This window comes from Sarcophilus harrisii, chromosome 3 (genome assembly GCF_902635505.1).
Source record: "Sarcophilus harrisii chromosome 3, mSarHar1.11, whole genome shotgun sequence".
In the NCBI taxonomy this organism is placed as follows: Eukaryota; Metazoa; Chordata; class Mammalia; order Dasyuromorphia; family Dasyuridae; genus Sarcophilus; species Sarcophilus harrisii.
The window spans coordinates 37,672,752-37,699,083 of record NC_045428.1 but is presented as its reverse complement, the minus strand read 5'-3'; the positions used below and the strand labels follow the sequence as shown (position 1 = coordinate 37,699,083).

Below are 26,332 nucleotides of genomic sequence, written 5' to 3'. Positions count from 1 at the left end.
ATAAAATGAAAAAAGACAAGGTATCTTCCAAAAACTCACACAAGTCTTATGCTTTCAACATTAAGGCTGGCATGGAGAGGAAACTAGAAGACAAAACGGGATGAGAATACACAGTAGATCTTTGACAAATTCAATGAAGTCATCAGCTAAATGGATAAGAACCAAATTGCTGAAAAGGAAGAATGTCAAGGAGAAAGCATTGAAGAATTACTTCAATCCCATTATTACTAAGTTTTATCTGAATACAGTAATTTGTCATGAGGCATATCTGGTGTTTACCAGGGGGTAGAGTTTCACCTTATGGAGGTAACTCTTCTGAGCCCATCATCAAGGAGGTTAACTGTCTATATCAACAGAGGTCATTCTATATAGTTTACCAGTAGATCATAGTCACTGAGCACTGAGCGTGAATATACCTCACAGGCCATTTTGTCTAACCCCATTTTTTGACATAAAGGGGAATTGATTCATCCAAGGCATATAAATAGTAAGCCTCAGAAGCCAGATTTCAATCTGGCCTTTTGACTATAAAATCAGTATTCTTTCCACTCAACCAGTCTAACAACTCTAAAAATTAAAGGCTCGTATTTGGAGATGTCAGGATAAATTGACCAGAATCACATTTGAAGAGTCAGATTTAAGTTCTGGACACTATAAAAATTTGAATGTGTTCAATAGGGAGAGAAGTGAAGAACAGTGCTTTTTATTGATATCATAACACAAGCAGAAACACAATTCTTGCCCTGAAAGACAAAAATCTACATAAAATTGGCACAAATTTGTACACACACACACACACACACACACACACACAGCCTGTCCATTTATTGCCCCCCCCCAAGTTGTGATGAAGTAGGAATCAATTAACAAGTGTTTACTAAATACTAGGTAATATTCTAGGCAATAGGTATCATGGACAAAAAGAGGAATCCCCCTACTCTCAAACAAATTGGCAAAATTTGTTTCAATACAATTTCTAAAGTCCTTATGTCATTACCTAATCTTTCACCACAGGAAGCATAGTCATTTTTCTGCACCATCATTTATGTATGGATAGACCTCAGAAGAAAAGTGTTTTTTTCCAAATGAAGAAGCATTTGAGAAATGCCTCTCATGGACACAGATTTTTATCTATAAGCATGTATCAGAAAATGTCCGAGTTTTCAGGGATATCTCTGCCCCAACTTTCCACATTTTGGAAAATAAACATTTCAATAGCTCCCCTATGTCATCCAAATTCCAGGAATTCATAAGAAAAAAATGAGCTTAATGTTTTATACATTGAGAGGCAAGATGGCACAGTGGCTACAAAGCTAGAATGAAGCCCAAAAGACCAAAGTTCAAATACTGCCTCCGACTTTTATTGGCTGTGTGTATCCAGGCAAATACTTAATCTTTCAGTGTTCTAGGCAAAGCTTTCAGTTTATAAACTGCAGAAGGTGCTGACCTACATCAGCAGTGAGTTTCCTCATTTGAAAGTGCTATGCCAATGAAGTTGCCAATCAGTTTCTATCCTTATTCCAAAAACACTTACATAGCAAATGCAAGGTAACCTAGAGGGTTACCTCCTAGGGGAAAGGGACCCTTTTTTCCCCTTTATATCCCCAGTGTCTAACACTGCCTGACAACATAAAGAAGATGCTTAAAAATTACTTATCAAATGAGGGATTTTTAGCAAGCCAAATCACTCCTGAACCACAATGTCCTCTTTTGTAAAATGTTAATGCTAATACCCTTACTATATATGTATATGATTGTTTTTTATATAAATATATGTGTGCATATATCAGTTAGTTCCTTATCCTATCCTATCCTATTCTATCAAGTTAGTTGCTTATGAGCAACACTGAACAAGTCACTCAACCACAATTTCCTCATCTGTTAAATAAAGGAGTTGGACAATCTGGTATCTGCAGTCCCTTTAAGCTCCAAATCTATTATTCCATGAGACAATAGCTGGAAAGCTCTTTGTCATCATAAAATGTTAGGCAAATGTCAGCTAATATTATTTTATGTTCTGAAACATCAGGATGAGAACTCAATTAATTCCAACTCTATTAATTATCCCAGTGTTTGTTGCCAATTAAGCAAAACATTTAGACATTTGGCTGAGATTTTCTTTCTTGATCCAGATATTTTGACATCAGAAAGCCAGATTTATGCCTAAGAGGCAACAACTTCATTGTTACCTGATGCTTTGGACCTTTGAGAGATCCAAGATTTGATCAGTGTAAGTGCTCCCCCTAATGGCGTTCATCATGACTTCTTACTGCTTGCACCTACACAAATCGTCAACTCTTCCTCATCTTTAGGTGAACCTTTCTTGGAGTATACCCCCAATGTCCTGGAGATCTCCCACTGGGTCTTGTGATCTTAGAGCACTTTGTGTGGCAAACAGACTTTTTCTCATTCTTCCTAGATCTCCCTTTCTAACTATATGTATCCTCAACATCTTTTATGTCTCTTCTGGAGTACAAGCCATCATTAGTAACAGGCTACACATTGCTAATGCTCACTATGTGCCTTATTTCTGGGGGTTTTTTTATTCTTCTGCAGTCATCATGGAACAACTAGATGGAACACTGGACAGATCCCTGGACCAACTCAGGGAGACCTGAGTTCAAATAAGGCCTCAGATACTTACTAGGTATGTGACCTTGGGCAAGTCAATTAACCAGGCCTATTTGCTTCAGTTTCTTCATCTGAAAAATGAACTGAAAAAGGAAATAGCAAATCACTTCAGTATCTTTGCCAAGAAAACAGAAAGTAGGATAACAGAGTCAGAAATGACAAAAAATAACAGACATCATGTCCCTTAAGTTACAGGTACATGACATCACTAAGAGAATCAAGGTATTAAGGTGAGGAAAATCATTGGAATTTTCAGGGTTTTTTAAAATCTATCCCTTCTCCAAATGAAAATTCCTTGTTTATTTTTTTCTGCTTTTATACAACCCAACAACTCCCTAGAGGGAGTAGGGGTTGGACCCAAAAAACCTAATAAACCAACTTTTTCATAATGCCTTTTGGCTTGATACTGGGTTGACTGAATTGATTGATTAAGATTTCTTTGGGAATGATACTTCAACAAGTACCTAATGAGGCTAAGTGTTATATTGAGAACTGTATGCTCTTGATACTGCACCAAAAATAGTTCAAGGAAGTTGGAATATCATTGGATGGGGGTACAGATGCCTTTTCTTCTTTTACAATTCTTTTTCATGTCTGTCCCTAAGTCAATAAAGTATCCATCCAGTATAGATGAGATAAAAGTTTATACAAAGTTCACTTCTTTCCTGTATCTTAAAAAAATGAACAACTTAATAATTTTGCTAATTCAAATGAATTGCCATTTGGGAAGCAGTGTGGTATAATGGGAAGTATTTTGGATTTGATCATCAGACCTGGACTCAAATCCCAGCTCTACACTTATGACTTGACAAATCATTTTTGCCTTCATGGGTCTCAGTTCCTTCATCTATAAAATGAGATAATTGGACCAGATGCCCTAAAGATCCCTTCCAATTTTGAAACTTTGGTACTGTGACCTTTCAGCTTATTGATGCGACCTAGTTTGAGTTTTGATTGGTGGAAATTGAAAGAGTTTGTGCAAGATGTACAATGCAACGCAAGATGTATTCCTCCGTAGGAGCTCCCTTCATCTCAGAAGAGCAGCAACTTCTCCTTCACTTATGCTCTCAGACTCATGGCTATTGGCACAAAAAGAGTAAATAATTTGTCCATTATCATATAGCTATTGTGTGAGAGAGAATTCCTTAATTCCAAGGCAGGTCCTCTACTCTGCTGTAATTTCTCCCACTTAGTATCTCACACAGAGCTTATTACTTCTTTTTGATATAATAGGAAATGTTAAAGGTATTACAAATTTTAAATGTTCTTCCTCATTAATGGTAACAAATCTACCCTGTATGCACAACATCACACTTTACATCTATTCCTACTTATCATCATAATTCCATTATCTCCTCTTGACAATACTGTTTTTCTCTACTGGCATATTTATTTGTTAATGAAATTTTCCTTTTGCTCAGACACGTCCAATAGTTTTATTTACAATGTTAGATTTCTAGCCTATGTCCAAGGAGATGTTGGATCAACATGTTTAGTCAAGCTAAATATGTAAATCACTTCACAGAACTGCAAATCAATAAATTTCCTGAGGTCCTTCCCAGTCAGTTTTATCAGTAGTCAAGATAATTGTCAAAGATCCAGCAAAGCTTAGATGACAATTTTGAAAGGAGAGGATGTAGCAGATAGAATTTAGAACAAATTCAGAAAAATCTGTCTTTATTTACCAAGGAAATTTGTGAACCTCCACTGAACTTTTTATTTAGCAAAAGTAGATAAATCTATTGTCTGTGATCATAGCAAAGAGTTTATAAGTCATCTAGCTGAACTCCCTCATTTTACAAGTGAAGAAACAAAGAGACAGAAAAGTAAAGCAACATGCCTATGCCATTCAAATGATAAGTGGCAAAACCACAACTTGAATCTAGGTCCCTTAATTTCAAATCCAGCTGTGTGTCAACTATGATTCCCTTAAAGGGCTATCATTGAAGCATTTCCCCTTATTTCCAAAGATTCCTCTGGGCTCCAACTTCAGTTCTAGAAGGTTGCATTATTGGCTATACACTTTTAGTAATAGTTTTGGTTGACTCCTCGGGTAGCTCAAAATGAGATTAAAGATAATGGCCAAGTAATGTACTGGGAGGCATTCATGGTACTGTTTTGTCACTTTTTAAAAAATTAGCTCATTGGATACAAAAACATCATTTAATCATAAGAAAGCACTTTTTTGTTTCAGTTTTCAGAGTCTCCCAAAGGTCTTAGTTTGAGATTATGTAGCAGTTTATGATGAGCTTTATAATCTTTACCTCATTTGGTCATCACATCAAATCTGAAAGGAACAGAGTACAGAATACAAAATATCATTACTATTGTGCATAAAAAATCAATTTTCATAGAAGTCAAAGAAACATGTAACAGTATCAAGACTCAAGACCAAGTGTTCTGACTTCAAACTCATCTTCCTTTCCACTACATCAGGTTACCTTGAGACCCCTACATTCTCACTTCCATTTTGAGAAGAAAATGTCAGTTCCCATATAGAAGTGTGCCTAATATCTGGATAGCAACCAAACTGCAACAAATCCAACGCAATCCAAAATATAAAGCAGTTATTACCTGCCTACTATGTAAAAGGCACATATTCACACTAGGGACACAAAGATACTAAGAAAAATGGCCTCCGTCTTTAGGTAGCTTATTTATAATAGAAGAGGAGGGGCAACATGTAAACAGATAAATATATGCATAATAGTTAGATAGCACAGTGGATACAGAGCTAAATCTAGAATCAAGAAGACCTGAGTTCAAATTCAATCTCAGATTCTTATTAAATCATATGAACCTGGGCAAGTCATAATTTCTATTTACCTTACTTCCTTCACCTGTAAAATGAGGACACAGTACTGCCCCCCAGATTGTGGTGAGGATCAAATTAAAAATAATTTTAAAATTTAACACACAACCTGCAACACATTGTAAGCACTATATAAATGTTTATTTTTATTATTATTATGAGTGTGAGTACTAACAGATGAGTGAAGCAAGTAAGAAAATCCTTTTTGGAAGAAGTTATGTGGTAGGTGAACTGAATCTTGAAGGAAACTGAATTCTACGAGATAGAGTTGAAACAGCTCCCTCTTTTCCTCACATGGGGACAACAAGCAAAAGAAGGATATGGCATATTGAGAGTAGGAAGTTGACGACTTTTTCTGGAACATAGGGTTTATAAAGAGAAATACCATGAAACACATCTGGAAAGCAAAGGTTTTCTCATGTCGTGACAAATTTTAATCCTGTGTGCATGTATGTGTGTGTGCATATGCGTATGGTGTGTATATAGCCAATTTGGAATAAATATGAAGTCCTAGGGATAACATCCAAGTCATTTTGGCAGTTATTTATTAAGCAACTACTATGTGGAATCTAATCTCCTTGAGGACAGAAACTGTTCCATTTATCTTTCTATTACCTTTCAATCACTACTATATACCTATCCAATCATCTGACATATAGCAAACTTTTTTTTTTTAGTGAGGCAATTGTTGACTTGCCCAGGATCACACAATTAGTAAGCGTCGAGTATTTGAAGACAGATTTGAACTCAAGTTCTCCTGATTCCAAGGCTGATGTTCTACCTACAACACTACCTGTCTGGAACACTCTTACTAAATACTTTTTGATCAATTGATTGCCAAAAGTGGAAAGATACTGAATATATAATGATCAAAGGAAAGAGCCCCTCAAGGAGTTGTCCTACAGCAACATCCCAACCTCCATGGGACAAAGGCACATTGTATGTGTGTATATGAGTATATGTACATATTTATGTACACATACATATATATGCATGTAGAGTATCCTTGCCATTGTACAACAAAAGTCAGATTCATAGAGGGCAGAGAAACAAGTGGCAGAATCAAGACTCAAGAACAAGTATGACTACAAACCTATCTTCCTTTTCATTGAATCTGGTTACTTGAGACTTCTCCACATCATCACTCCTATTTTGGGAAGAAAACACCAATTCCCTCACATGTGTACCTCATATCTGGATGACTCCAAACCACAACATTGCCAACCCACTCCAAAACTGAAAACATGTGCCTATAGGTATATGACTGAAGTGTTACATGTATATATTTGAACATATATATATATGTGTGTATATCTACATGCAATACATTATATTACAATTGTGTACAGTATACAATGTGTACAGTATATGTATATTACAACACAGAGTACAATTACAATATTGGAAGATGTCTCATAAGTGCCTCCTGGATTGATTGGATGTCACTCCCACATAATACACGTGTATAAATGAATGTTTGTATCACACACACATATATATATTATTGTGTATGTGTATTGTGTGCACACACACATATATAATACGTATTCATTATATAGGGATAGCATCCATTTATTAAGCATATATTAAGCACTTACTGTGTGGAATGTACATTCTTCGAAGACTCCTGTGTATGCACTAAGATAGGCACTCACGTGTATGTGTCTACATAGATACATAGATCTCAGAGACAGAATTAAGGCCCTTGGTGTTGTGGACTAAGATAACTTATGATAACTGCATAGAGCCATATGGAAACTCCAGAATAAGCTCAGTCCCCCGCCACTTCTGTGTACCGAGCCTTGCGGCTTCTGCTTGCCTCAACTATCCCGGTGACACTCGAAAATGCCTTTTACTTCCCCCTTCCCCGCAGCCCTTCCCTCCCCTCCTTCAGGAGACGGACTAGCAGCCAGCCTTTCCGTAGCCCTCTGGGCCAGCTCGATCCGCGCGCCAGGCGGTCGGCGCGCTCTCCCACTCCCCCCCTTCCCCGCCCCCTCCACCCCCCCCCCCCACCTTGGGCAGGCTGACCCTTTGCAGTGGAAGGGCACGCGCGCGCGCGAGTTCTAGGGTGCAGCGGCCTCCCGAAGCTGGCCCTGAACGCCCCGCGGAATCCGGGAGCCGCGCGCGCCCGCGCGCGCTCCGCCTCTGCGCACGCTCTCGGGGCCCCGGGGCGCGCGTCCGCCGGCGGCTCGTGCTCTGCACCTCTCGGCGGCGGCGGCGGCGGCAGCTGCGGCGGCAGCTGGGGTGGGCGCTCACGTCAGGGGAGGGGAGGGGAGGCTGGGGTCCGGCCCCCAGAGGAGGAGGGTTCGCTTGGAGAGAGCGAAATGAAGGAGCCAAGCGGAAAGCGAGAAAGAGTTCGCTGGAAAAGGAGAGAGTTGTAGCGGCTCCTGAGCGGACGGGCGAGACTTTTCTCCTCCTCCTCTTCCTCCTCCTTCTCAGATTCCTCCTCCTCCTCCCTCTCCTCCCGCTCCTCCTTTGCTTCCTTCTCGCTGGGCTGTTCCCTCTCCCTGGCGGGGACTAGGCTGCCTCCTGCCTTCGCCTTCAGCACTGGGCTGGGGGACAGCTCCTCGCCTCCTGCAGCACTGCGAAGGTGCAGCCCGAGCCGAGCGGAGCCGAGGCGAGCCGAGGCGAGAGACCTGAGCTGAGCTGAGCTGAGCTAGGCTGAGCTGAGCTGAGGAGCACGCAAGCAGGCAGGCGGGAGGGCACCCGAGCTGAGCCGCCCCAGACCCCCAGCGTCCCCCCCAAGCTGCTCCCAGTGTGCCAGCCCACACGGGAGAACGCAACCGGCCCGCCTCAGGGGGCCCGAAGAAGCCCAAGCAGAATGTACCAGGGACACATGCAGGTAAGATCCAACCTGGGCTCAAAGATGTTTTGGGGCTGATTTCAGGGACAGATGATTGAGCCAGCAAGTTCCAGGGCAAACTCAACAAGTGAAAGAATGGGTCAGATGTGTTCACGACAAGAGAGTGCAGGGGCTACAGAGGAAACTAGACGGGTCTTTTACTGGGGCAGAGGGGGGAGAATTTCTGGGAACTTTAAGCTAGTGAACTTTGCATTCTGCCCGCCTATTCAAACGGGCTCCGAAGAGAATCCAAACAGGGCAAATATCTGTAATGTCAATGTTTTCGGTTTCCACGACTGTTGCAATCTGATGGAGGCGTCTCCGCATGTATGTCAGCTGAAGGGCAAACAATAATAGGCAAGGCAAGGCAAGGCATGGTCTTTGCACGTCTGCAAAGGGTTCGTGGCATTTGGGATAACTTGCTGTGCTATTATTTTTAATGTTGTTTTAAAAGTGGGTTGTTCTATTTTTCCTATCCCCATCCCCCTTCAGATCTTGGGACGTTCTTGTGCCCAGTGGGCACATAATGACTTTGGAGCCTGAATCTCCAACACATGTCCAAGTGACTTGAACATTTTCAGGGGAAAGAGCTTCTTTGTGTCGTCCTTGATCTCCACCTCTCCATGATGCAAACGCTCTCGGTATTTTGGACAAGATTACTTTCACCTTGACTTCCATTCTCCTTTGCAAGTTCCCCTCCCCTTTAAAAATACAGGTATATATTTAAGACAAGGAAACACTAAAACAGTTCCTGAAATATGAGCTGAGGCTGAGTTCTCCGGGCTTTCCATTTCTCAAATGGCCACAGACTTTTTCTTCGTTGCAGTGCCTCTACACAGGTATATTGCCTGGGAGAGAAAATTGAGGCTGTTGGTCCTTTCAATTTGAAGGACTGCAGATGAGTAAAGAGATCGGGTCTGTTTACAATTGCTGTACTATTTCGGGAGAAGTTATTTTGGACTATATCTTCACTTAGATGGCAAGCCCAGTCTTAGGTCTTGCTAATAAGTTTAGAGAGAAACCTGAATCAGCAGAAGAATTTCAAAAGCATTTTCTATATTAATGACCTCATTCTGTTTTGGTAATTATTAATGAAATGTATTACATTTGTTAGGAGGAGGAATGAAAATACACAAGTCAAGAAAGGTAGAAATCAATTTTAGGAGCTGCCTTCTCAGTCCACCTATGGTAGTTTGTTTGCACGTTATTTATAGGATGTAGATTACTTGGTGTAGGCATTCATAATAAAGAATTGGAAACAATATATTCTTCAAGAATACTATATGTTATACTTTTCCCCCCTCGAATTTAAATGTCATTACAAAATCTGTGATGAGTGTTTTGTTTCCAAGAAAACTCATTAAAAAGGAAAAAAAACAGGTGGACTTGGTTAAATAGAGTAGACTTTCTAAAAGATTGCACAGAGCCATACAAAATCAAAATCGGGTACTTCGGAGAAATTTTTCAAAAACTGAGTTTTCTTAACTTTATCAGAGAAAGATTACATTAGCTGTATTTGATTGTTAGAACAACACACATACAAGCTTGGGTCTATACCTGTAACATGAAGTAGAAATTGAGGATGGTTCAGGCCAAAACATACCTACTTCTTCCTCCATTTTCTGACCATTATTAGGCAAAGGATTTTATGAAGACCCTAATCTCCCAGATGTTTGCCCTCATTTTCTGCTTCACTTTGCAAGGACAGATAGCCTCAGCCTAAAACTCAGGATCTGCACAAAACTTAATGGTTTTTGCTTGTGCAGTGCTAAAACAGCAAATAGGATGTTTTGCTGCAAAGAAAGAATCACAAATCTCTTTGCTGCCAAGCTTAACTTGAAAATGTTACTAAATAAAGACTATGATCAATATGGTAGTCCCAAATCTAGAACATAAAACCCTTTTTCATTGCCCTCCCAGTCCACCCCCATAAATGTTTGTTGACCACTGACAGTACATTTAGCATTTCCAGATCTTCAAGAATCATGCTTATGAATTATTTAATTATGTGACCTCACATTGGGACAGCTCTCACCCCCTAAATATAACATGCTGACTTGATCCATAATATATTTGTTAATTAACTGAATGTAGTATTTTTTTAACATCCTATGATTTTCTCTGAAAGACAAATCTTTAGGCTACAGGCAAAGTCTCTACTGTTATTGTTCTGAACTCAGTTAAAAGCTTTCCTTTTTCAGAGACCACATTTTCTTCTTGAGTGCACCTATCTTTAATTGTAGGATGGGATGGTGGACAGAAGGGGGGGGAACAGCCAAAATAGAGCCAAATGTTTTGATTAAAAATTTGAATCCTATCTGCTAAAGTGATCTTGGGATGGGGAAATTAATAAACATTTCTGCCAAATAAGAGGCAGACTTGAAATACTTGCAATGCTTGGCCAGTTGCTCCCCAAAGGAATGGAACAGAAAATGTTACTAGTCATTGGAAAACTGCATTGTGTGGCTAATATTTTCATTTAGGATCTCAGATGAATCAATGATACTGATATTTTCCAAAAAACTCAGGAAATTCTCCCCAGATTTGGGAGAAAATATTTCTATAAGTACGTAGGCACAAAACAGAGTTCATCGAGTATTAAGGACTATTGTAATAAGAAACATAGCTTCCTACAGTGTTCATATTTGAGGATTTACCAGTTTGGCAAGTATAGAAGAGCCATGAATTCACACAGATAGACTTAGTCCAGATAATTAACTACAGTACCTAACTCATCAACTTTGAATATTTTTATAACCTTTTTCTATTAGTAATTTATCATAAAGGCTTCATAAAGCCATACTAGGGTAACTTTGACAAACAGAGAGAGGTTAACCTACAATCCAAAGTGCCATAAATCAGACTCACCTTGGGGGCCTAACCCTACAGTCACTGTGTACATCATAATCCCACTGCCTTCACTAATTAGCCTCAGCGGGAATTTTATCTACACAGTAATTTAGCCAAAGGTTTCTTCTTTAGGGTAAGTTTTATATTTTTTTACACTTTGACCCCATGGACATTGTGTTAAACTGACTATTAGTACTAGTTTTGAGGAAAATTTTCCATTCCTAATAAATGGCACTTTCATATAATAGCCATTCCTGTCAATACCAGTGTCTATAGACATAAGTGAGCTATAACTGCTAATGAAAGCCCTAGAGTTGTACCTCCAATTACTTCCTTTGAAAAACTCTGTTTCTGAGCTAATATAGAGACCAACATAATTGTCTGAGTAAGGAGGTAAGATCAGGATTTTTCTTTTAGTTGACGAACAAGAAAAGAAACCACTATGAGGAAATGGTTATACTAATTGAAGTTTGGTTGATACTTCTGGTGACAAAAGTTACCAATTCTTTTGTCATTAGAGCTGTTTGTTTTCATTTGAAAATTCAAAATTCAGTTCTTGGGCTTCTCAAAGACAAAGAGGCTTAGGAAGCATCTGCTACTCTTGCTGTCAATGGAGAAATAATTTGAAATACCTTGAATAGTTGAGAGACATAGATTTTGTTAGAAGAAATTTTAAAAATCATCTGGATAAAAGCTCCTTTTTAAGGTAAAGAATGGTACCCTTTTTAGGGTGAAGGAGCAATATAGAAATTAGCAAAGCAAGGATTTGAATCCATGTCACCCCTAACTCAAAACCCACTGTGTTTTCCCAGTATGTGATGGAAGACAGAGAGGTGGTTTTTAAATCAGGAACACATAAGTTCAAGTCTTGGCTCTGAGACATATTTTGTTTATAACCATGGGCAAATCTCTTTAACTCCAGGTAAACCCAAAGTTCCCCACAGCCTTGAAATCTTGAATTAAATACAATACTCCAAAATTAACATATAAACAACTCTGACTGGCCATTTCACTTGGGTTTCATTTGTATGTCTTCATGAGAGACTTCCTGTTTATTTTTCTGTTGAGATCTTCAAAAAGAAAAGTAGTTTACAAAATTAGCTAGATACATCCTTACTGAAGACTGAAGAAACCATGCTGCTCACAACGTTTCTTGTTTCTGCCTGGGAGCCTATTTTCAAAATTTTGTATAACACAGAGAGATACACAGACAACCATTTGGCTGTTCTTTCTTGGTTTCTCAGCATTTTAATTATAGCCTTAACAGAAACATACAGTATTGGGGAAATCCTGGGCACCCAATACAGGAAGAAGAGAACCTTCTTTAAATTTAAACTATAGACATCAGTCTACCTCCTCTGGAGATTATTAGTGAATTCAATTCAAAGCAATTCAAGCCAAGGAGCATATATTAAGCTCCTGCTATGTGCCTGACTTTGTGCTTTGTATGGTGTAAAGACAAAAACAAAACATTTTTTTGACCTTGTGGAGTTTTCATTCTGCTGAAGGTGGGTGGATATTAAATGAACAGACACAAGTAAATACAAGATATATACATGTTAAATACTAAATAATTTTCAGCAAAGGGAAGTAAACAACTGTCACGAACCAGGAGCAAATTTTGTTGAAATAAAGGCATGCAGTCCACAGGAGGGCCTGTATATTGTTTTCTTCAAAATCATCCTAGCACGGTATTATCATAATCTGACCCAGCAAGAGACAAAATTATGAATAGGCAAAGTTTTTTCTCTGACATTCTGCCTTCTCTTCTATCTCTTTGTCATTCTTTTTTCTCTATTATTATTTGTACTCTCTAAATTCCAGTTCACGGTAGATTTTAATTGAAACTAAAGATGCAAGATCTCATATTTACAGATTTTCTGAGAATTGGAACAGCAACCAGGGGAATTTGACACATAATTCAGGGTTTTTTTCAAGTCATGTGAAAGTCAGTCAGTTGTGCTTTGTTGTTGTTGCTGTTGTTGCTGTTGTTGTTGTTGTTGTTGTTGTTGAATCATTTCAGTGGAGTCACTCCCTGGGATACTATTTGGGGTTTCTTGGCAGAGATACTGAAATGGTTTGCCATTTCACTGTCTACTTTATTTAACAGATAAAGAAACTGAGGCAAATATGATTATGTGACTTACTCAGTCTGTATCTGTAAGTATCTGAGATCTGAGATCAAATTTGCAATCAGCTTCTCCTGATTTCAGGACCAGTACTCTATCCACTGCTCCAGTTAGCTCCCCTTGTTAATTGTGGTACTGGAGTTTGTTGTCATTATTGTTGTTGGTTTGTCTCTTCCTAATAAATAATAAGTAATTTGTTTTAAACCCTACTTGTATCTTTCCCCCTACTCGATTTAATGATTTCTCTCTTTGACGCCCCATAACTACTTTGTGTCCAATTATTTTACTCTAAGATTGATAAATAAGTACAGCAGGACAATGTGGCTAGTGAATCAGCCTTGGAGCAAGAAGGATCTGGGGTTGAGTTATGAATCTGCCTTGTGATCCTGTGCAAGCTTGCTTAATTTCTTGGTATTTTTTGTTAATTCTTTAAAACTACAAATTGAAAAAAAAAGAGTGTAATTTTGATATTTATTGAATATCTCTAGAATATTCTAATAATATGCATTGGTAGGTTTAAGTTTCCTCACCAGTAAGTTCTCAATACCAATCAAATTACAGATCTGGTCCAAAATGATTTATAACTAATGTAGAACCATTTTCATTTCCATAAGTGATTTTAGAATGAAGGATATCAAGATGTAGTAGGCTGAAATTACAATGGTGAATTGAGAGGTGACAGGATTGTTTTTGATCAGGCGCCCATTTCTGTCCTTTCCTCCTATAAAATCATGAGGCCGACTCTAACAACACACAAGACTAGCCTTGGTTATCGTAAAAAAAGAACTAAATGCATTCAATTATCTCTAGTTGAAAATCTTAACAAGCTGGGGCTTGTCACAAGCAGGCCATTAGGACAGTGAGGGGAGTTGGTATTATATCAAATGAAGAACAGTTAAAGAAATTCATTATGTTTGGTCCAGACAAATTAGAGGGGAAACTGCTTTCCAAGTATTTTAAAGACTGTTATAAAGAAGAGGAAAAGGACATTTTTTCATAGGTCAATGGAGTAGAAGTAGGACCAGGAATTATAAACAGGTAGGCAAATTTCAGATCAACAAATGGAAAAACTTCCTAAAAATCAAAGCCATACAAAAGTAGAGTGGACTGTCTGAATAGATAATAACTTCCCCAAAACATGTCTTAAAACAGACTACAAGTAAATTCTTGGGGATATAGAGAAGAATCTTTGGCTAAATATGAGTTGGACTTGATGAATTCTAAGATCTTTTCCATCTTTAAGAGTCTGGGAACTATTAAATAACATTTGTGTACTATAAGAAAAATTACAATGCTTATAACGGTGAAGAGAAGGCACTACAAAATGCTCAGTTGCCTCCTGAATCATCCATGAAATACTAAATTATGTTCTGTATCATTTCAATGTTCAGGGGGTATTTGAATCTCCTAATTCCTTGAGGGAAAAATAACATGGCATACTGAGCTTCTGAATCAGAAAGACCTGGCTTTAAAATCTGCCTCTAACATGTACTAGTTATATGAAATTGAATAAATCCCTTACTCTCTCAGCGCTGTCTCTCTGCCTCTCAGCTCCATACAATTCTTAAAGACTGTAAGTCAAAGAGAAATGATTGGTCTGTTTCTCTAGAGGACACTTCCTAAAGCAGCAAAATCATAGGTCTGGTATAAAAGTGTTTTTTTTTAAATCATTAATCTTTTGGTACATTGGTATGGTATATTTGGTCTATTAATCACAATATTTGATTAGCCAGAATATTCTCCTGCAATCCCATTGTTTGAGTATAATTTGGGTGCAACAAGGTGGCATAGTACTTAGAGCACCAGCCCTGAAGTCAGGAAGACCGGAGTTCAAATGTGACCTCAGACACTTAACACTTCCCAGCTGTGTGACCCTGGGTAAGTCACTTAACCCCAATTGCCTCAGGAAAAAAAAGATTGTAATTTTGATATTTATTGAATATTTCTAGATATATAAAAAATTATAAGTATATATATATGCATGCATGCATCTATTATTCATATTTCTGATAGTTTGCAGACCACATTTATTTCATGGCTTACAGTTTACAAAATGCTTAGACACATGGTCTTTTTGGCTCTTTACACAACTCAGCAAGAAGGTACAACTAGTCTTTGATCCACACTCATGACTACTGACATGTCTCTCTATTGCAAGAACATGTAAAGAGTTAAATTGAATCTTTGGAATGTTTTGTCTATTCAATGCTAGAAAAGGGAACAAAGAAGAAAAACAAGCATGAAAAGGAATTTTAGTCAGAAAAACTGGATATACAGGAGCAGTTAATCCCAAAGAACATAGGATGAAACATCAAGATTGTGGACAGTCTAGAGCACCTACAAATGAGAACAATTTCAGTTCTAATCAAGAAGAAAAATTAAAATGAATAGAATTTTATGAAACATTCCTTATACTTTTATACCTCAGAATTTGTAAAGAATTTCCCTCTTTTCAAATGACTATCTCAGTATTGCACAATGAAAAAAGCACTAACCTCGGCCTCAAAGGACTCCTGTTTATATACCAGATCTGCTACTTATTGTGTCGATGTTGTAAATCACTTGAGCTCTCTGGATCTCAGTTTCCTCCTTTGAAAAATGAGCATGTTAATCATAGTGGTGCTTAAGATCACTTTTGATTTAAGAATGGATCAGAAGTTAAGAGTAATATAAATTTAGAACTTCCTTTCTCCACAAACTCTCACGGGTGCTAGAGACAAATTCCAGAATCTCAGAGTGTAACAGAACATCAGTTGCTATGTAATCTAAGGGCTCTTAACTTTTTCTTAGTCATGGATCCCTTTGGCCTTCTGGTGAATCCTATGGATCCCTTCTCAGAAAATTCATAAAATGAAATATATAGGAATATAAAGTAGCTGACTATAATGCAAAGTTATCAAGGTATTAAAAATATAACGAGTTTGCATTTCCAGCTTAAGAAGCCCTAATCCTGTCTAAGTCAAATCCCCCAAAACAAATCCCCTTTACAGCATCACCATTAAGAAAACATACAGCCTTTGATAAAAGGGCATCTTTTACATCTTAAAGCAGTCCCTTCCATTTTTGGACAGTTTTAATTGAAATGAATTATTTTTATTCTCCAAGTCTGTTCCCATGCAGAATGGAAACTCAGGGCTTATATTTCTACCTTCAGTACCTGAATAGAATTAGTCTAATCCTTCTTCCATGGAACAGCTTTTCAAATATTTGATTATAGCCCTTACTGCACCCTGCCCTTCTCTTCTCCAAGTTTAACACCCTCTTGATATGAGCTTCATATATAATGGACTTGAGGCCATTGCCTTCTGATGGCTAAATACCAATTAACTGGGGGCTTGCATTTTCTCTTGCCTTTTTAGAGCAGGGGATGCCTTCATGATTCTACAGAGACACACATATGCATTTTTATGAAGAATGAAAACCGAAAAAACTGTTGAAATCCAATGAGTCAACTTTTAAAAGGCTGACTGCCAGTACAGGGTGATTTTATTTCATCCTATTCAAAATGCATTTTAAGTGCCAGTCTGCATTATAAACCTCTCTTTATAATGTTAACAATTAGTTCTGAAAAGTGGAAAAATATATCTTCCAACCCTATTGAAATTCCATTAGGCCAAGCTATCAATCCTATAGCCTTTAGCAAGAAGAACAAAGTGAGAAGTCATAGGATTAGTATTCTGAGAGTTAGAAGGAATCCCAAGAGATCAATTAGACTAACTTCCTCATTTTACAGGGGAGGAAACTGAGGATCAGGTAGGATAACTAATTTGCAAAAGGTGGAACTAATAAATAACAGAACAAGAAGTTGAATCAGGCCCCTCTGATACTGAAGCAGGGCTTAATATTTTTAATATGTATTTTAGATATATTTATAATCTATTCCTTCTGCCACCATCTATCATACCCCAGAGAAAACTAACAAAAAAAAATAAACCCCTCATTTTAACATTCAGTAGAACAAATTCCCAAATTGGTCATACCCAAAAATCTGTCTCTGCATTTGCAATTCACCAACTCATTGGCAGAAGGTGAGTGGTATGTTTCATCTTCAGTCTTCTGAACACAAGGTTTGTCATTGAATTAATCAATAATCTAAAGTCTTCCAAAGTTCTTGTTTTTTCCCATCACATAGTGTTGCATAAATTATTCAAGTTTTGCTCAGTTCTTTCTGTATCAACACAGAGAGAGGGGTCTTAAAACAGAAGTTCTTACCCTTTTTATGTCATAGATGCCTTTGGCAATTTGGCAAAACTTAGGGACCCCTTCTCAGAATAATTTGCTTAAATGCATGAATTCACATGAATATTTAGATTCACAAAGGAAACTATTTATAGTAATGATCAAAATATTTTCATTCAATTTCATGGACATCATAATAAGGACCTGGCAGTGCTTTCTAATAAATTAATCAATTAATAAATAAGCATTATTAAACATTTACTGTGTTCCAAGTGCTGTTCAAAATCCTTGACCTCAAGATCCTTACTTTTTATGAGAGATAACATAAACACATGAATATATGCATAAGTATACATGCTGATTTAGGAAGGGGTGCATTAGAAATTGGGGGATCAGGAATGGTTTCTCTTTACTTTTATCTCTCCTTCCTTGTCTCCTTCTCCATTAGCCCCCTACCTCCCCACTTCTGAGAATAACTGATGAGGAAATTCACAAAGGGAAAAATGATCATAATGAGCTTGTTTCCATAGAAAGAGACCGATTACTGTGCCATCCCATGCAAGGGAAATCTTCTCCAACCCTGCCAGCAGTTCAGAAGTGCAAAGAACTTGAGCCAGGTGTGGGAATTTTCAATGCAGATGCACAGAGAGGGGAGAGATCCCTAAAGGATTTCCTCCAGTTCAGAAAGGCTTATGGAAAAAACCCTGCAAGGAAAAATGGGAAGAGCAACTTGGGTTTTTTTTTTTCAAAAAGGGCACCAGATGGTGGGCTATGAATCACAGAGGGTGCTGAGAGTGTGGTACTATCTCAGATGTCAGAAATCTACCTAAAGAGATATCCCTCCCTGATCTCAAAGTTAAGCTATGGCCCATTAAACCACTTTATCTTTGCTACTCCCAATGGTTGACTTAGTTTATTATGAAAGTAAAATTTGACTGGGTTTGAAAAAGAAAACAGATCATGGAAGGGAGTTGAAAGGGACCTCAAAGAAGATCTAATCCAACTCTCTAAATTTACATATGAGATAATTGAGGCCCAGGGAGATTAAATATTTAGTTCCACACAAATACCAGAAAATTGATCTAGAGCTGGAAGAACTTCCTCATTTGACAGATGAAGAAACTGAGGCACATTGAATTAAATGACTGTCACTGGTCAAATAAATAATAACTCTCAGATCTAGGTTTCAGAACCTCAGACTACAAATTCAATTTTCTTTCCACTATTCTAGAATTAACAAAAGGGAAAAAAGGTGTAATTGAAGAATATTCTATTTTTCTTTTCTTTATTCAATACTATAATATAAAATGTAAGTCAAGTCAAAACAACGAGCATTTTATTCAGCATCTACTATGTTCTATATACCATGTTAAATTCCGGAACATAAAGGCAAAAACAGTCCCTATCCTCAAGTAGTTCACAGTCTAATGGGGGAGGCAATAAGCAAACAACTATGTCCAAGCAGCATATATATGCACATACATATAGATGTCCATATATATGTTTGTATGTATAAAATATATGTTATATTCCCAGGAGAAAATGAAGCTAATCTAAATGAAGCTAAATCTAAATAAAAATGAAGGAGTAACAGGAAAGATATTTCACAGAAAATATGAGATATAGAGGAAGCTACAGAAGCCAGGAGGCAGAAGTGAAGAGAAAAAATTCCTGGCATGGAGGACAGCCAATGAAAACACATGGAGCAGGAGGTGGAGTATTATATGAGGGAAAAGTTAGGAACCTGGTCATAGAAACATGGAGTTTGTGGTGATGAATAAGTAGATTCCAGAAAAAAATAGATTCTCTTTTTTTCAGCTCAGATGGTATAAGAGACTGCACCACTTTCTCTAGGAAACCTCCACTGATACAGAATATTAGGACTAACATAAGATAAACCTAAAACATATATTTATTATAACATATATGTTGTATATATAATACATATATAACATACATAATAAGGTAAACCTCCCCCCAAAAAAAAAAAAAGTTTCCTACAAAAATTCCCTCAGAGAAAGTTTTATTTTATTGAGTGGAATTTTTTTTTCTTGTTTCTTATAATGATTGATCCTCTCATATTGTGACCCAAGATGTTAGGCTTTATATGCTACTCCACTATAATTAAGCTATATCAGTAGGTTGTGGCTAATGAGTTCTGAAGGTTGATCTTTCAGTTTAGGTGAATGGATTTTTCCAAAGATCTGCCATCATCTCTGAAACTCATTTCCCTCTGTTACTCTCATGAGTTTTCAACATATGCATTGCATTGCCCCAGAGTTCAAAGGATTCCCAAAGGTTATCTTGGCCATCATTACTCTCAGGTCAGAGATTCCTTCTCTGTGATTCCTGACAGATAGCCAGCCAGCCCTGGCTTTACTACTTCCAGGGATTCTAGTGAGTGAAAGACCTAAGATATGAGGCTGGTTTAATGGGAAAATTCTTGATGCTGCATTAAAATCTGCTTTTGTGTTACTTCTATCCATCAAGCCTAGTTTGAAACAATGGAAAACTAATTTGTCTCCTCTTTTGTGTGATTGTCCTTCAGAATAGAACAGGATTGAAGGAAGCAAACTGCATCTCATACAGTGTTGCTTCTCAAGCTTAACCTTCAATTCAACATAGAGTTAAGTCCCTAATATGGTCCTTGAAGAGCCCCAGCTTCTGCTGCCTCTCCTCCCCTCTCCTTTCTCCACCTTTGTGGATCAAGTTATTCTCTGAACCAAAGACAATCGATTGAAGACTGCAGTGTCATCAGAGACCATCAAGCCCAACCTCCTTATTTTCTATAAAGAAGGAGGAGAACTTAAGTAACTCACCTAAGAGCTGGCAAAGTGCCTTGGGTCTTCATGGCTCTGATTGCAGAGCTCTCCCTCCACTATACACATCACCTCTCACAATTAATCCCCCTGGTCAAATTTCCCTCCTAAAATTTGAAGTCCAAATATCCTGTACTCTGCTTCAGAGTATCACCCATCTTGATTTGATGACACCCTGCTTCCATTAATGCAAGTTAAAAAAGAATTGAGAGATAGCATAGCATAGCATAGGAGTTAGAAAGCTGGACTGAGAGCCAAGGCCTATTTTTATTGAAGGGTGGTCACACCTTAGGCAGGTCACAACTTCTTAATCCTCTAGGCAGACTACTGCAGAGGAGGCACCAACTTGCATTTGTGGAAGGAATTTTCTTGCCCAAAAAATAGTTCCTGTGTCAGCAAAATGATGGTTCTATTCCTTGTTGTGACTATCCCCTTAGAAAGAATGTTTGATTTTTTTTGAGGTGATTTGAGTTTTTTTTTAATTTCCTGAATTTCCTGTGTCATTTTGATATTGCTCTCATTGGCACTTAAGTTCTACCACAACTATTTGGGTTTCCAGGGTTATTCTAGGATCTTCTGGCTTCTACTTCCCCAGAATTTCTAAGCAATTTGCTTTTATAGAATGTTCAACCAATATTTCAATAGTAATTCTGTTTTAGGATCACAAAACATCACAGATGGAAAGTACCTTTGAAATAATGTAAACCAACTTCCTCATTCAATTTGATTCAGTTCAATGAGCATTTATTAAGCACCTACCAGAGGCCAGAAATTATACTAACTAATGGTCTACAAAACCCAAAACCAAACAGTTCCTCTCCTCAAGGGTCTCTCATCTCTCCTAAAGCTTTTCTGTAGGCAGGAATTAGAGTTCAAAGAACTCAAATGACTTGTTCAAGATCAGTTATTTTTATATAGGGCATATATATATATGTACATATATACACACTTATATGATACAAATATGTGTACATTGATAGAAATATAGGAAGACAGAGAAACAGAAAGAAAGAGTGTTATATAAGGTCACAATTATCATCAGGGTCAGTAATGAAACCTAATTATCTCTCTTTAAATTAAGAAGTCTTTTTTAATGGTTATAATAATAATAATAACTAGAATTTCTATACAGGTTTAAGGTTTGCAAAGACATTACAAATATTGTCTCATTTGAGATAATGACCCAGGGAGGTAGGTGCTATCTGCATTTTGCATATAAGAAAACTGAAATTAACTAACTTTCCCAAAGTTACAAACCCAATAAGTATCTGAGGCCAAATTTGAACTCAGGTCTTCTTACTCTAAATCCAGTGTTCTATTTACTGGTGCCACCTAGATTGCTTGCTAGATTGTTCAATCTTTGCTAAAATATTTAAATCCCTACTTCTCATTTTTTTTATACAAAATTCTAGTTAAAAACGGAATTTTGCAATTACTTAGATGTTTGCATGTATCAGGATATTTGTTATGATTAAGAAAGTATCTGATCAGTTTATAAGAGATTTCCATTTTATTGGGATATCAGGGCCAATGGAGGGCAGACAGTGAAAAGAGAGTTAAAGAGAGCTCCCCTTCAAGTCAGGAGAGGCTTGCTATATATGAATTCTGTGTCTGACGCTTGCTAGCTATAAGTAATTGTTTCCATCAGAGCTTGTTTCCTTAGTAGCATAATAGGATGTTTCTGTCTACAAGCTCTATCTCACAGAGCAGTTACAAAGAAATGATAAGAGATGGCATTCATATGGGGTGTTTTTAAGTAAAAACTGCTGCAAGACTTTTGGGACACCTTTGCCATTACTGTGACTCTCCAAAGCAGAAATGATCTTGTTTGATTACAAGAAGCAGGTACTATTTTTAGTCCCAAGCAAAGAAGATTTCCTTCCTAGGATAAACCGATACCACCAAATCTCATCCTCATACTGCTAACTTAGCTATCAAAATCCTTTCCCAGATACTTATTTGCTGTGTGATTCTGGGAAAGTTAGTTACTTAATTCCTATTTGCCTCAGTTTTCTCATCTGTAAAATGTGGATAAGTACCTATCTCCCAGAACTGTTATTGCAAATGAGACGATATTTTAAAGTGTTTCCAAGCTTTAAAGCTCTATAGAAATCCTTCCCACCTTCTTCAGCCTCCTTTCCCTTCTGACTGGAAGGCTGATGGTAACAACATATATCCCAAAGTCTTACTTTCTAGAAGACTAGGGTCAGAACATTCCAATTCATTCACAGCTTTCCATCAGGAGCTCTGCTTGGTGTCACCTCTATGAAACAGGGTGCCTTCTAGTATTCCTTCCCTTTCCTCCTTCCTAACTTCCTTTTTGTATTGTCTCCTTCATTAAATTATGAATTCATTGAGGGCAGGAAGTACTTTTTTAACTTATAGCCTTAGTACTTAACAAAGTACCCAAAATACAATAAAATTTTAATAAATGTTTTGAATTAAATTCTATTCATGATACTAAGCCTCAGAGAGGTGATGTGACTTACCCAGAGTTAGACAGCAAATTGCTAAGGTGCAATTTGAATCTAGTCTTCTTGTTTCAATTTCTTTACCACCAGGCAGCCATTCTACTGAGATTTCTCTAAGGTGCTTTGCAAACTTTAAATTATTATATAAATATACAATATTATTTAGGATAATATTAATTCCTATCAATAGTAGTAGTATAACTTCTTTTAAATTATAAGGAACTTTTTCCTTACTATGATGTAATGGAAAAAACCATGGCACTAAGAGTCAGGAAACCTGAATTCTAGTTTTGCTTCTGTTATTCATTGTGTTCCACCTTGGAAAAGTTATTAAATATATCTAGGTAATGAAAAGATGCCTCCACCTGCCTTTTTGCAAATGAAAAGGACTAAGGTTGTGGAGGCATGCATTTAATATCGAATTTTTTTATATTTTGGATACTTTGACTGCACATTTTGTCTCCTTTTTATTCATTATTTTAAGGAATAGTTCTCTGAAAGGGAAGGGGGAGACTACATTGGAAAATGTAGGTGACAGAAAACTACAAGATATCAATAAAAGATAAAATACTCCAGGACTTATTTTATCATTTATATAATGAATTGCTCTTTTAAAGTCCCCTTCATCTCAAAATTTAAAAACATGAATAAGAAATACATTATTGCTGTTACCTATTTAAAGATAACTCCTAGGGTCCACTCAAGAGCAGCTAGAAATCACCTGCTAATCCATACATTTACTTCTGAGAGAAATGAATTTCAAAGCTGGAGTATATATAGCTTCAGCAGTTAGGTGGTACAGTGGATAAAGTACTGAACCTGGAATCAGAAAGACTCATCATCATGAGTTCAAATCTGTCCCCAGACACATACTAGCTATGTGACTTTGATCAAGTCCCATAATCCATTTGCCCCACTTTCCTCATCTGTAAAATAAGCTAGAGAAGAAAAATGGCAAACCCCTCTAGTACCTTTGCCAAGAAAATCCTCATAGGCTCATGAGGAGTTGGACGTGACTGAAACAACTAAATAACAACAAAAATATATAACTTATTAGACACCAGGTCCAACGTTATGTCTACTGCACTACTTAGCTGCACTTATATCATCTTCCACGGAATTAGAAGAAAAGTAAGATGTTCAATATCCCCATTCTCATTTATAAAAAAGTCATTATTAATGCCGTTCCTCCATTTTGTATAAACCCCGATGGAAATCCTTCTTTAACTCTTCGAAAGACTTTTGTTTTCATCAGTGTGGATGAAACATAACATACAAGAGTTCTGAACTAAATGGCACTAGAATGTTAGAAACAAAAATATTTGAGCTCAAATTCTGCTTCCAACTATAGTTGGAAGAGTTCCTGAGCAACTTGCTTCTACCTGACTTAATTTCTTCATGCATAAAATGGAGATAATAATAATACCTACATCACAGAACCGTTGTAAAGATCAAATGAAGTGACATATGTAAAGTATTTTGGCATTTGTAAAGTACTATATAAATGTTATCTGGTATTATTGTTATTCCCGTTACTATCTCTCATATCATAAACCATCAGCCCTTCTCACCTTAGCAGATGGAGTCCTGAGCTTTTATGGCTCAAAATATTCATTATCTTTAATATAACTGTAGATTTAATTCTGGAAGGGACCTTGGAGATCATCCAATGAGGCTCCTTAATTATATATAGGAGGAATAGGCGGTCCATAAAGCTTAAGTGATTTGTCCAAGGTCACTAGATTGCAAATTGCAAGTCACAATTCACAGATCTCAGAGTGTGATGGATCATCTAATCCAAACTAAAACCCACAAAAAAGCCTATTAAAAATCCAGAATTTATTAAGTTCCTACTATGTTCCAGGCACTATTTGAAGTACTTTACAAATATTGTATTATTTGATCCTTAGAGCAACCCATGGAAGTAGGTGCTGTTATTATTCCCATTTTACAAATGAGGAAACTGAGGTAGATAAAAATTAAGTGAGTTGGCCGGGTCACACAGCCACTAACTATTTGAGGGCAGATTTTAATTCACATCTTCCATATTCTTAAATCCAGAACTGTATTCATTGTGTCACATATTTGCCTTCTATACCATCCAATCTCTACTTGAAGACTTTCTTTGAATACCCAGGTTCTCTAATTCCGAAACTGGCAGTAGCTCTAGTATACTACCCTGTTTTTATATACACATACACATACATATATATCTTGTAAAATATACATGTATATATGATGTATACATATATATGTACATGTGTTTATATCTATATATCCTCAAGTTACATATCTTTTAAGCTACTGTGCTCCTATGCATATAATGCACATGTGTTTATATATACATACTTTTATGCATATACACATATATAAATAAAACTGTATACCTACCTATATAACATGTATGTATACATGTATACATGTGCTGTTTCCTTTGATATAAAAAAAGCTTCATGAGGTAAAAGATGACTTCATTTTTATTTTTGCATTCACAAGCATTTATCACAATGCCCAATATATAGGTGATTAATAGGTGCTTGTTGATGACTGATTTTAGTTACCCTATTCTTCAGATAATAGTTCCCACAAAGATTTCCCACTTTGGTAGGCTCTTCCAGAGTTTGTGCCCTACTGATCTAGTTTCATGGAACTCAGGGTTATATCAAGGAATCAACAAGTATTTATTTCACTATGCTCTAAACCTTGGGAATACAGGTTCAAAGAACCAAAAAAAAAAAAAAAACCCAAAAAACTATTATCAGGGTAATTCTAATGGGCGAGATAAGTGCACCTAAGCTTATATGCAGCATAAATATATAAACATATATACAAGTTAGTTAGGAAGGGAGGCCATTAACAGTTGGGGAGATTGGGAAAGATTTCATGCAGAAAATGGTGCCAGAGATTTACGTCAAAGGAAGAGAATTCAATCAGATGGAGGTAAGGGGAAATGCAGATGGATATAGCCAATAGATGTGGTGATGGGAGGTGGCATATCAAAGGGGGTGGAACAGAGAGAAGTTCAGTTTGCTGGACTGAAGAGTGAAAGAATAAGAAGAATATTCAATGAGATTGGAAAGATAAGAATAGAATCAAGTTGTATAGGAATTCAAAAGCTAAACAGTGGAGCTCCTATTTTTCTGATAGAGACAAACCAGTAGAGAATAGTAGAATGAAAATCCAGAAAGGAAATAGTGTCCAGAAGAAGAAAGTGGTTATCAGAGTTAAATAATGTAGGAAATCCAAGAAGATTGAAAGAGTAAAAAAACAGCACCATTACATTTCACAATTGTAAGAGATCATTGTTAACTTTGGAGAGAACAGTTTCAGTTGAATTGATGGACTTAGAAACGAGATTGCTAAGCCATAACAGACCCTTGAGTATAATTTTGTCATCTAAAAAGAAGAAAAAAAAACTAAGGATGAGACTGAGCAAAGTATATTTTCATTTGGTTCCATTCAATTCAACTGGCAAGCATGTATTAAGCACTTACTGTCTTCATAGAAAAATAAATCCAGACTAGAAGAAACTACAAGGATCAATTCATTCATTTTATAGAAAGAAAGAAAATGAATTCCACTGTTAAGTGACTTGTTCA

The 26,332-nt window shown here is 37.1% G+C and overlaps 1 protein-coding gene across 4 annotated transcripts in view; it reads left to right on the top strand.

Moving 5' to 3' along the window:
- Window positions 1-7,895: 7,895 nt before the first annotated feature.
- The window catches only part of PEX5L (peroxisomal biogenesis factor 5 like), a 262,094-nt gene continuing 243,657 nt past the window's right edge, over window positions 7,896-26,332 (top strand). For 3 of the 4 annotated variants that reach the window (XM_031957717.1, XM_031957715.1, XM_031957712.1), the window contains exon 1: window positions 7,896-8,285. In XM_031957717.1, the coding sequence (XP_031813577.1) occupies window positions 8,265-8,285 (21 nt within the window). In that variant the 5' untranslated portion in view covers window positions 7,896-8,264. The remainder of the gene's footprint in view (window positions 8,286-26,332) is intronic. The other variant, XM_031957714.1, reaches the window with a different exon arrangement.